This window comes from Nesoenas mayeri (genome assembly GCF_963082525.1).
Source record: "Nesoenas mayeri genome assembly, chromosome: Z".
Taxonomy (NCBI): Eukaryota; Metazoa; Chordata; class Aves; order Columbiformes; family Columbidae; genus Nesoenas; species Nesoenas mayeri.
Genome location: NC_137542.1, coordinates 76301047 through 76313188, shown reverse-complemented (window position 1 = coordinate 76313188; position 12142 = coordinate 76301047). Strand labels below are relative to the sequence as shown.

The 12142-nt window shown below is 41.5% G+C and overlaps 1 protein-coding gene across 10 annotated transcripts in view; it reads left to right on the top strand.

Annotated features, from left to right (window-relative positions):
* The window catches only part of DYM (dymeclin), a 153003-nt gene that overhangs the window by 16469 nt on the left and 124392 nt on the right, over nt 1-12142 (top strand). For all 10 annotated transcript variants that reach the window (XR_013923509.1, XM_080362048.1, XM_080362050.1 and 7 more), the window contains 2 exons: nt 2060-2132; nt 11589-11714. Coding sequence is in view for 9 of the 10 variants with exons in the window: in XM_080362048.1 (XP_080218174.1) it covers nt 2060-2132; nt 11589-11714 (199 nt within the window). In the remaining variant the exon portion in view is untranslated. The remainder of the gene's footprint in view (nt 1-2059; nt 2133-11588; nt 11715-12142) is intronic.

Here is a 12142-nt window from a genome sequence, read left to right as displayed (position 1 = left end):
CTATGAATTCGGAATTCAGAACTGAATGATGATTCAGAGGGGTCTAAGTCAAATAATCCGTTTATTTAACCTATTCCCTGACGTGTAATAGGAAAATTAATTAATTCTCTATAGACAAGATTTTATTGCAAGGAATTTATTTGGTGTATTATAGCAAAGAACAGGACATAGAGGGGGGAATAAATGTGTTTCCTGCAGCCTTTAAATGATTTAATGAGTATTCCGCTGTCATATAAAGGAAACAAGGATGGCAATTAGTTTATGGACTTATTATTAACATTATTAAGTGAAAATTGGGAATTTTTGAGAGTCTTCAGAGCTGGAGGTAAAACCACAAAACCTGAAGAAGCTTTAAGTCTGGTTGTGTAATGAATGGGATGGGCTTTAAATACTGTTTTGGGAGGAAGTATTAATAATGATTTCATTTCTTTTTTAAAAGTCTTTGTGTTTGCAATGATAGAGTGTAGAAGATGTACCTACAATTCCTCTCTCTAAGTCTAATCTGGCCAGATTCACCCTTTATTATTTTCCCCGAGGCTTTACACGTATGTTTGATCCAAGAATGTGTTCTATGAAGGAGTATTGTGTTTATCCTGCTATTGAAAGAGGCCTTGGTGATGAAAATCCATCACATTCCGTGTTTATGGCTCCATCTCACGTTATAGATTTGGCACGCGGCCGCCTCATTGTCTTGGCAAGAGGAGAATGCAACAAGAATGCACGTGCCCCAATGGGGAAGAGGATACATTAATTATCGGAGCTGAATGACATTGATTACAGCAATTAAGCTTGTTTTAAGAGAAGATAAAACTGGTTTGAGAACAGAGCGGGAAAGCCCAACATCTTCCATTCTCCGTGGTTGCGCTAAGCCAATATTTTCTCACTTTATTTTGAATATAGTGTGAAGGGAAAGGCCTTTTTCATATTCCAATAGTATTCTTCTCTCTTCAAATGAGTTGTGTCTATAGCATAGTGGAAGAAACAATATCCTTAAAATGCATTTTACTTTATTTCCCATCCTTTTTCCTCTCTCGGCCTCAGTTTCCTCAGTTGTCGAGAGAAACAATTCGTTACCTTTTGGGAAGAAATTGTCACGTTCAAGTTGATTTGGATTATCTGAGCTTCATTATCGGTGGTGATTTCAAAGGTTAAATACTCCGAACGGGAGTATTTTTACTAACAGGAGCTACATTATGTTCCTCATGGGGGATTCTATATAAAGGAAACCATGTTTCCGTGATAAAATAAAACCTATTTCCTTTAGAACTTGCAGTTCACTCAGTGACAATTTTTAATGTGTTTTTAATAAACCGATGGTGGAAAGAAGTAATTGTGCTTTCTTGTGCATAATCCCTCTGGTGTGCTGCTTCAAATTGAATCTTGGCTTTAAGAACAGTTGTTTTTAAATCCATTTTGTAGCAGAATTTCTGCACTTTGGAAATTCATGAATTCTTACTTATCATGTGTAAAACCTCTTAAATGAAGAAAGTTGCATTCAGGCCAAAATCATATATAGATTGAATTGCTGAAGAGCTGCAGTGATATGTACAGTAGGCTGCATGTATTTTACAGATCACAATTTAGAATATTCATTGTATGTTAGACAAATTGAACTGTTTTTTATATGTTGCTGCTTATTCTTAACTTGGCATTAAAAAAAGGGGTGGAGAACTATATAGAATTTTGAGGGTGGACTCGAACTGTGGAGCAGCGAGAAGTCACTAGTGCTCAATTCAACTGATAGTACTGACACTATTTAATATCACGTTGGGTAAGTAGCAAAATAAGGGATGTGTTTAACATTATGATATTTCCTAGAATATCAACATCTCATTGAATTTATCCTATTGTTATTAGTTATATATATATATATGTATAGGTTTAGCATCACCATTTGCTCTGCTGATAATCCCAAGTCCTTTCAGTTTCAGGTTTTCTAAACCAAGTAAAATGACTCTTCTAGTGTTTAAAATATTGATCGTCTGAATCTGTGTGTTCAAATCTCTGCTTTCTCTTGTTATTTGGATATCCAGAAAACCTTTGGTATGTTTCTTTCCAGGAACAGAGTGTGAAGACCTCATAGAAGAGTTGCTGTGTTGCCTCATCCAGCTCATTGTTGAAATTCCCCTCCTGTAAGTTTGGTTGGTTTCTTTCCAGCCTCCTTATATAAACTGAGCATTTGCAGGAATAGAAAACTCAGAGTGATGGGCTTATAATATTTAAACACTTGGTTTTGAATCCTGTGACTTAATTAATCCTTATTTCTGGAATACTAGCAAATTCACATCTGAAAAAGAAGGGAAATGCCAAAGATGTGATAGTTTTTGAAACATTGCTCTCATGAAATACGTCTCTGTCAACGCCCACCAGGGTTTGGGTAGGTAGCGTGTAATTAATTAGTGAGATGATTTAGAGCGTCGTTCAATAAGCTTGTCAGGACTTCCTGGCACAGCTACACTTTGTTTGGAGCTCATTAGAGGAAATACAAAGAGGTGAAAGGACCACGATATACGGGCAAGTTCCTAAATCCTGCAGGCTTTGATTATTCTTACTTGGAAGTCCCAATGTCTTTGTGGAGTCCGGTATCTTTTATTCTGTTTTACTTGTTGTGATGGTTCTTAACCCTTTGCAGCAGCTGAACTTGTCAGCATCTCTTTCTGTGTCAATGTGGTCGCTGGGCATGGAAGTAGCTGTTAAAAACACTTCTATAATACAGTGATAATAATGGCTTATAAAAACATTATAAATCTATAATCTTTAATGTTCAGTTATGCAAAAAACACGCTTTTTGTAACAGCTGGATGTGGAAGCTTTTTGGGTTTTGTGTGTAGTATTTTCTGGCTTATTGGTGTAACACGTTTAACAAAGCGATGGCTTAATTAATTATTTTATCCCCATATCATTAAATAGATGAGGGGAAAGGAGATGTGGAAAAACTTGACTCTCTGATCAGAGTTACACTATAAATTCTTTCCCTACGTTGGATCAAGTCAGTAATTCAATACTGTATTTTGCTGGACCAAATCAAGAAAACTACAAGCCTAATGTGTGAATTTTGGGTAGGAGCAGATAGAGTGGAATACATGTAATACTCAAGCTGGAAATTATTTCAGTAGCAGGATTTAAGATCGTTTGCTAGAGAATAGGCAGCTTATGGTGGCACTAACAATGTCTGTAAAGCTGCTCTAAAGATGGATCTTTGTTGTGAACATCCACGCTGGGTCTGTCTTTGAACCATCATTCAGAAGAGCTCAGCCCTGCCACTCCTGCTCCCTGCTGAGCAACCTGCAGCCCCATGAGTTCTGCCCTCAGCGTCCCCTTCTCCAGGCTTCTCCTCAGCACACAAAATGGTGGCCCCAGGCCCACCAAGATCACCTCAGAGCACACAAAATGGCGGCCCCAGGGCCACCAAGATCACCTCAGCACAAAAAAAGGCGGCCCCAGGGCCACCAGGATCACCTCAGCACACAAAATGGCGGCCCCAGGGGGACCAAGATCACCTCAGCACACAAAATGGCGGCTGCAGAGGCACTAAGATCACCTCAGAGCACACAAAATGGTGGCCCCAGGGCCACCAAGATCACCTCAGAGCACACAAAATGGCGGCCCCAGGCCCACCAAGATCACCTCAGCACACAAAATGGCGGCTCCAGGCCCACCAAGATCACCTCAGCACACAAAATGGCGGCCGCAGGGCCACCAACATCACCTCAGCACACAAAATGGCGGCCCCAGGGGCACCAGGATCACCTCAGCACACAAAATGGTGGCCGCAAGGGCACCAAGATCACCTCAGCACACAAAATGGCGGCCCCAGGCCCACCATTATCACCTCAGCACACAAAATGGCGGCCCCAGGGCCACCAAGATCACCTCAGAGCTCAGTATGGCAGCCAGAGGGGAGGCAGGGTCACCTCATGACAAGACAGACTTTGTCTCAGGTACAAAATCTGGCACTTGCCCTTGTTGAACTTCATGCGCTTGGCGATGGCCCAGTTCTCCAGTTTGTCCTGATCTGTCTGCAGGGCCTCTCTGCCCTCCAGAATTTTGACAGCTCCCCCCAATTTTATGTCATCGCTGAACTTACTAAGCAGAGTCCCGCAAGTTCTGTCTCCAAATCATTGATGAAGCCATTGAAGAGTGCTGGCCCTAAGATGGATTATGTGTTTACCCCGCTGTATGCTGGACTTGGTGTCCAGGACAATACTGTGAGAGACTCTATTAAAGGCTTTATTGAAATCCAAAAGTATCACCACAACAGGCTTCTCTTGATCAAGTAAGTGGGTAAACTTGTAGTAGAAATTAAGTTCATCAGGCAAGACTTTAATGAACCATTGCTGGTTGGGACCAATGATTGCATTGGCATTCAGGTGCTTGGATGAAATAACCACCAAGATGTGGTGGCTTTTGTTGGGAAAACCTGTTAAAACGTCCAGCAAAGCATATTTAGGAGTGTTCACAACTGTCTATGATGAATTTAAGAAACTGTTTCTCAAAGTTAATTTGTATTGCTAACTCCAATATTGTATTGTATTGCATAGCTAAACCAGGTTGTAGTTGGGACCACGGGACTCTGCAGCATCGTGGTTTTGTGTCTGAGAGTTATTGAGAAGATCTTGAATTACCCTTTTGAAAACCAGGCTCTGCTGCATTATACAAAACGCCAAGGAAAAAGGTTTCACATATTACCGTTTAATTTTAAGGAATTTTATAGAAACTACAGCATTATTGCTTTTCAGGAATTAGATGCGAGCAGCCCCTTACAACACTTGTGTTACAGTATGTGGATGTTTGATTTATGACTCCCTTGGGTATGTTACGGATACTTTGCTTTTTCTTTTGGGTTTGTTAATGTTAGCACTCTAAAAACTGCGTAGTCAGCAAAAAAGATGCACCTTCAATATTTAATTGGAGGACTTTTACGTCAAAACTCTTGCTAAACATTTTGGTGCAAGATAGAGCTCCCAAGGCTTTAAATTGTAAAGGTTTCTTTCAGCAGCTTGTTCAGAGCTGATACACATCTGGTTGTTATCAGGACATTTTCACTTCGTTAAAACCTTTAAATGCATATGGAATTAAAATGAAAAACTCTGATCTAGTTACATCGCTGTTAAGTCACACCCTGTGGTGCCACTAGAAGTGAGTGGATGTTTCTATCACGTTCCATTATTTTCCATAGCTAAAATTGGTTTTGATTGCTATCTTAGTTATTAATACTTCCCAATTTAAATGGTGGCGATGTTTGGACTCATTTAAGGGTGCTCGCTTAAAGGAGCTTAAAAGTCAAAGGTAGGAGGAATAAGGGCGATAAAATTCATTATAAAGCTCTACAGAATCATTGCGGCGTAGGAATGATGCCGTGTATAATGAGATGAGAAATATTTAGACTCCTTTTCCTTGCTAATTGGGAGCAGTGAAGAGGTTAAGAACTGTTTCTCTCCTATTCTAGCTCCTAATAATCCGCTTTCTCCGTTATGGTTTTTAGCCCTCTCTTGTGTTCGTATTTGAACGGTAAGGTTCAATGGACATTAATTACAAGACTTGCTATGCAAGGTAAATACGGAAGAATATAGATTATCTGTGCAACACTTAGATTATTTGTCATATTTTTAGTTTCTAAACGGAAGAGCTCTATGCCAGGGAGGTAAAAATGGCCACATCCACGTCATCTCAGTTGGTTTAGGAGCACCATGCGCTACCGGCCACCACGGTGCCATCAGGGGGTGTAAAATCAGGAGCAATTCCAAGCACAAAGATTATGTTCCCTTGGAGTTGTATCCTAAGACTGATAACCAGATACTCTATTTGCTTTTCAGTTTGCAAAACCGATCGCTTTCTCTCTGGTGACTCCTCTTTCACCTTTCTGGTGGGTCCTCAGGAGGCAGGGAAATGAAACCTGGTTCCTGTATGATTTGAGAGGTTTTTTGTATGAATCAGACCTTTTGGCAGCTCTCCTAAATTAGAAAATTAGTTACCTTTTAACCTTTTAATACTCGGAGTAGACGGCTCTGCTGGGTGGAAGTTCAGGATAAGATTTAAATGGGGAGGGGGTTTGGTGTGGTGGTGTGAGGTGAAATTCAGAGATTTGTTTCTGACCATTCAACCTGTTTGCTCTGAAGGTGTGAAATGATTTACGAGCTCTCAGCCTGTTTGCTAAGGTACAGAATTAGCTGCGTTTCATTGAGTAATTAGCTGCGTTTCATTGAGTGGTTAAAGCATTCACAACAGCACGTACCTTCAGAGCGGTGGTTGGCGTTCCTAGCTGAGATTTTCCAATACACAGGATGTTTCAAAAAGAAGGACCCAATTTCAAATTGAAATGATTTGGGACTGGGTCCATCTTATTCAAACACTCCAGATTGTCTCTGTGCTTCATCTCTGTCCCTTATTCTGAGACATGTCCCTTATTCTGAGACAGAGGCACATTCAAAGCCGAACGATGCGGTGAGTGCAGAAAGCGGTTCTGAGCGGTGCTTGGTGTTGGAGAGAAGCCACCAGCGGCAGGATGGTGACACATGGGGACATTGTTGAACTTGGCAGCAGATGACATCGATAGAAGGTCATCCACACAGTTTCGAATGGAAAAAACAGGTGCCAGGACACCAGGGAGCTGAGGTTTAACAGGACCATAGTTCTTGTTCTGTGGGGGGCAAGGGCTCCTCTCCCCCAGGTCCATGTGTGTCCTGTGCTGAGCACCCAGAACTGGGCTGGATGACCATTTTGACCGTAGACATTTTTATTTCCGACATTTCGGCCTTTCAAAGTGCAGCATCAGCTTGGTGAGATATTTGAAATAACTAAAAGGCACAGGTGAAATTTTGGTTGAGATCAAGCAGACAATCCGTGCGATGAGATGGTTCCGTATGGTTCTCCAGCCCCAAATACCTGAAGGTTGATACATTTACAAGTCCGCCACCACAATTAACAACAAAAATAAAGCAATAACAATGTATGTTCTTGATGGAAGACCGTAAGAGAAGTTACATCCTTTCCAGTTTGTATCCTGGAAGAACTAACTAGTTACTTAAAAATGTCTTCTAAATCTTATATATATATATATATGTATATAAATGCAGCGCTGCTTTAAAACTTCAAAGAGGAACCTGATATCTCTGCTATCTACCCAACAAAAAGGATTGAGACAGAAAGTATAGCTGACTTAAGACAGTTTTTATCATTTGATTTTAATGGGTTTGTTGCTTAAGGAGACCATAGGAGACTATAACCCAAATTGTACATGGCTTTTCAATTTAAAAGCATTCATTGGAATGATCCGGTATCATTGCTTTTGAAAGGAATCCCTTAATGTATCAACTGTTTCTTGTTGAAATATAAGTACTAAACAAAGTGTTAAATATATACATGCACTTACGTCATGCTGACATCTAGAAATCTCACATTTTTTAGCTCAAGTCATCATTAATCATTTAAGATAATCACAGGTACACAAAACATCTCTTTTGCTTTAGAGGATAAATATGTATATATAAGATTTTGTTGCCAAAAATCAGTTTTAGCTTGGGTGTCACATGGAAGAACCGGGATCTCTTAAAGAAACGGGCGCTTGCTTTGTGTCCCTATGTAAGAAATGTGATACCAAGGAGAACAACTTCTTTTAATAAGGAAATAACCCAAATACAGGAAAGAAATTAATGCTGCGACTTCTACAGTTCAGTCTATGCCAGATTGTTCCATCGTGAAAGAACGTCTTAAAAGCAGAAAAATAAATAAATAGATCTATCTCTATCTATCTCTGTCTCTCTCTTTCTATCTCTCTCTCTCTCTCTCTCGGTCTCTCTCGGTCTCTCTCTGGTCTCTCTCTCTCTCTTTCTATCTCTTTCTATCTCTTTCTCTCTCTCTCATCTCTCTCCTTCATCTCTCTCTCCCTCCCTCATCATCTCTCTCCCTCCCTCATCATCTCTCTCTCTCCCTCATCATCTCTCTCTCTCCCTCATCATCTCTCTCTCTCTCTCCCTCATAATCTCTCTCTCTCTCCCTCATCATCTCTCTCTCCCTCCCTCATCATCTCTCTCTCCCTCTCCCTCATCATCTCTCTCTCTCCCTCCCTCATCATCTCTCTCTCTCTCTCTTCCTCATCATCTCTCTCTCCCTCCCTCATCATCTCTCTCTCTCTCTCTCCCTCATCATCTCTCTCTCTCCCTCCCTCATCATCTCTCTCTCTCCCTCCCTCATCATCTCTCTCTCTCTCTCCCTCATCATCTCTCTCTCTCTCCCTCATCATCTCTCTCTCTCTCCCTCATCATCTCTCTCTCTCCCTCATCATCTCTCTCTCCCTCCCTCATCATCTCTCTCTCTCTCCCTCATCATCTCTCTCTCCCTCTCCCTCATCATCTCTCTCTCCCTCCCTCATCATCTCTCTCTTCCTCATCATCTCTCTCTCTCCCTCATAATCTCTCTCTCTCTCCCTCATCATCTCTCTCTCCCTCCCTCATCATCTCTCTCTCCCTCTCCCTCATCATCTCTCTCTCTCCCTCCCTCATCATCTCTCTCTCTCTCTCTTCCTCATCATCTCTCTCTCCCTCCCTCATCATCTCTCTCTCCCTCTCCCTCATCATCTCTCTCTCTCCCTCCCTCATCATCTCTCTCTCTCCCTCCCTCATCATCTCTCTCTCTCTCTCCCTCATCATCTCTCTCTCTCTCCCTCATCATCTCTCTCTCTCCCTCATCATCTCTCTCTCCCTCCCTCATCATCTCTCTCTCTCTCCCTCATCATCTCTCTCTCCCTCTCCCTCATCATCTCTCTCTCCCTCCCTCATCATCTCTCTCTTCCTCATCATCTCTCTCTCTCCCTCATCATCTCTCTCTCCCTCCCTCATCATCTCTCTCTCTCCCTCATCATCATCTCTCTCTCTCCCTCATCATCTCTCTCTCTCCCTCATAATCTCTCTCTCTCTCCCTCATCATCTCTCTCTCTCTCTCCCTCATCATCTCTCTCTCTCTCTCTCCCTCATCATCTCTCTCTCTCTCTCTCCCTCATCATCTCTCTCTCTCTCTCTCCCTCATCATCATCTCTCTCTCTCTCCCTCATCATCTCTCTCTCTCGCCCTCATCATCTCTCTCTCTCTCTCCCTCATCATCTCTCTCTCTCCCTCCCTCATCATCTCTCTCTCTCTCCTCATCATCTCTCTCTCTCTCCCTCATCATCTCTCTCTCTCTCCCTCATCTCTCTCCTCCTCATCATCTCTCTCTCTCTCCCTCATCATCTCTCTCTCTCCCTCCATCATCATCTCTCTCTCTCTCCTCATCATCTCTCTCTCTCTCTCTCTCCCTCATCATCTCTCTCTCTCTCCCTCATCATCTCTCTCTCTCTCTCCCTCATCATCTCTCTCTCTCCCTCATCATCATCTCTCTCTCTCTCTCTCCCTCATCATCTCTCTCTCTCCCTCCCTCATCATCTCTCTCTCTCTCTCCCTCATCATCTCTCTCTCTCTCTCTTCCTCATCATCTCTCTCTCTCTCTCTCCCTCATCATCTCTCTCTCTCTCTCCCTCATCATCTCTCTCTCTCTCTCCCTCATCATCTCTCTCTCTCCCTCCCTCATCATCTCTCTCTCTCTCTCCCTCATCATCTCTCTCTCCCTCCCTCATCATCTCTCTCTCTCTCCGTCATCATCTCTCTCTCTCTCTCCCTCATCATCTCTCTCTCCCTCCCTCATCATCTCTCCATCTCTCTGTCTCTCTGTCTCTCTCTTTATCTCTCTATCTCTGTATCTCTATCTGTTACCTGACATGGGAATATATCCTCCAGTGGGAAGGAGAGAGAGAAAAAGAGGAAGAAAAAGTGAGAATAACTATATTGAAATCTCCAAATCAGAAAAATCCATAGGGGGGAAAAAACCACTCTATATATAGATATATATACATACACACACACACACACACACACATATATATATGAAGACCTGTATATGGTTTGGTGCATTGTTCTTGGTACATGAGCTTAATCTGAGTTCTATGGATATTTTGTTTTATAAGACACTTGGGAAGGAAAAACCAGAAACTCAAAACATTGTGCAGTTTCCTGAAATAAATAGTGAAAGAACTTTGCCATGTAATTGATATATGAGTTCATTATTTCTAGTTTCCTCCTTATCTGCAAGCAGCCAGTTTTCAGAGGAAGTTGGAGATCACCATAAATTCCATGTCAAGTCATTCTGTATGACCGGTAGCTAAAATATATTTTTCCAAGTGTTTATATTTTTTAAAATATAAAAATATTGGTTGGTTTGTTTGTTTTTTTCAGGCTAGAATATTAATATTCAGTATATCTAGCTCTTCCCTGGATTCTTGGCATGGATTTGGGTAGGGAATTGTGAAGCATCACAGTTTAGAGAGGGAGCTGGTCCTGCCTTAACCTTAGGTCTGGCTTAAACGAATTTGCAGTAGAACCAGATCCCGGTGTAGCCTCTGGCCTGATGTCATTGTCATTAATTATGATCAGTAATTAGCATTTGACACCATCCAGCTTCCTCAGCAGTGGGCAAAAAGTCAGGTAACTCACACAAACTCCAAAGGAATAAAGTATACATCATGATTTTAAGGAAGAATGTTATTCAAGCAATGTCTCTTTCTGTCGTATAACTTAAAGTATTACAGTATAACTTAAAGTATTACAAATTCAAATGCTTAAACCGTTCCTTTCAGAAACATTCTGTATCGAGTTGATGCGGTTCTGTGGACAGCGATACAGGAAATTACGATTCCAGTTTGCTCTTGACTTTGAGCAAATAACAAGGACTTGGCTCAAACTCTGGCCTAGAGCTCTTGCCAAAGAGCTTAAATTAAGCTGAGCGTACACCGTGGTGCTTTAAGCTCTTTGTCCCTCATAGTTTACAGTAATTTGTGTTATTTACAGCATTTCTAGCAGCATTCTTGAGAATATTGATAATTGATATTGATAATTGGTCTGGGACACCTGTGTTGTAGCTTAATGATACTGGATTTTGAAGCATATTGCGGAAATTAAATAGTAACAGTGGTGGAAAAATAGGAAATATCTTTCTTATGGATGACAGGATGGGACTTTGTCACCAAATTAAATATCTCCTTAGTTTTGGAGGAGATTTGGCCCTTGTTTGAAGACGAGAATGATGCTGGTTCGTGTCCAGGTTATTTCATTGTGTTTTAAAAGGTTTTTGTGGAGCGCGCAATTTATTTCCGAATAAGAAGGCAAATGCAATTTTTCTCCCTCTTTTAAAAATAGGTAACAAAGTCATTGTGGGAACAGAAGGGACAAAATATCCCAAAGAGTGGATCTCTCTCGCATTCGTTTTGCTGCACAGCGTTTCCTAATTAACCTGAACTTAACATGCTTTGCTAAACTATCTGGTGTCATGTATTTAATCGTTGCACATTCTTTGGGACTGGCTTTAATATCTTGAGACTTTACACATGGATCCCATCTGGATCCATGGATTTATGGATGTCCAGATATGGACATGTTGTTTATATGTTTATATGTAACTCACTGTACAACCTCAGGTGAAGCTACCAAGTGTTGTTGGAAGTCTGTTTGTAAACGAACCCATTAATTAAGCTTTATTTTTCCTTATTATTTTCTTTCCTGCAGGGATATTACATACAGCATTTCCTTGGAGGCGGTGACAACTCTCATCGTCTTCCTGTCCTGCCAATTATTCCACAAAGAAATTCTCCGAGAGAGCATCATCCACAAATACCTGATGCATGGGCGATGGTAGGTCTGATCACTTGGACCAGACAACAGAAACTAATACATTTTGATAGAAAACCATTCATCCTCTTTCTACTTCCAATTCTGGATTTTTGGGAAGTGTTTCTATCACTTGGTTTTCTGAAATTCCTACTAGGTGGAAGAGAGGAGTAGGGCCCAAAACTCCAGCAAGACAGAGGCCGAGGTTATGGGGTTTGGTGGTACTTGAGCATCTGAACCCAAGGAAATGAAGTTTTGAGGCAAAATGAGGAATATTTGGAACAAGAGACAATAGGTGTAGGTCTGAATTGGGAGTAGCAGGTACCTGCTCTCTTTTATGTTCATTTATTAGATGTTTTATTGGGTTTTGCGGCTCGGCCCCGGCTGTGCGCAAAGCCGAAAATACCGGGTGCAGGTGGAGAAATCCTGTTGTTACCTGTTCTATGTAACCA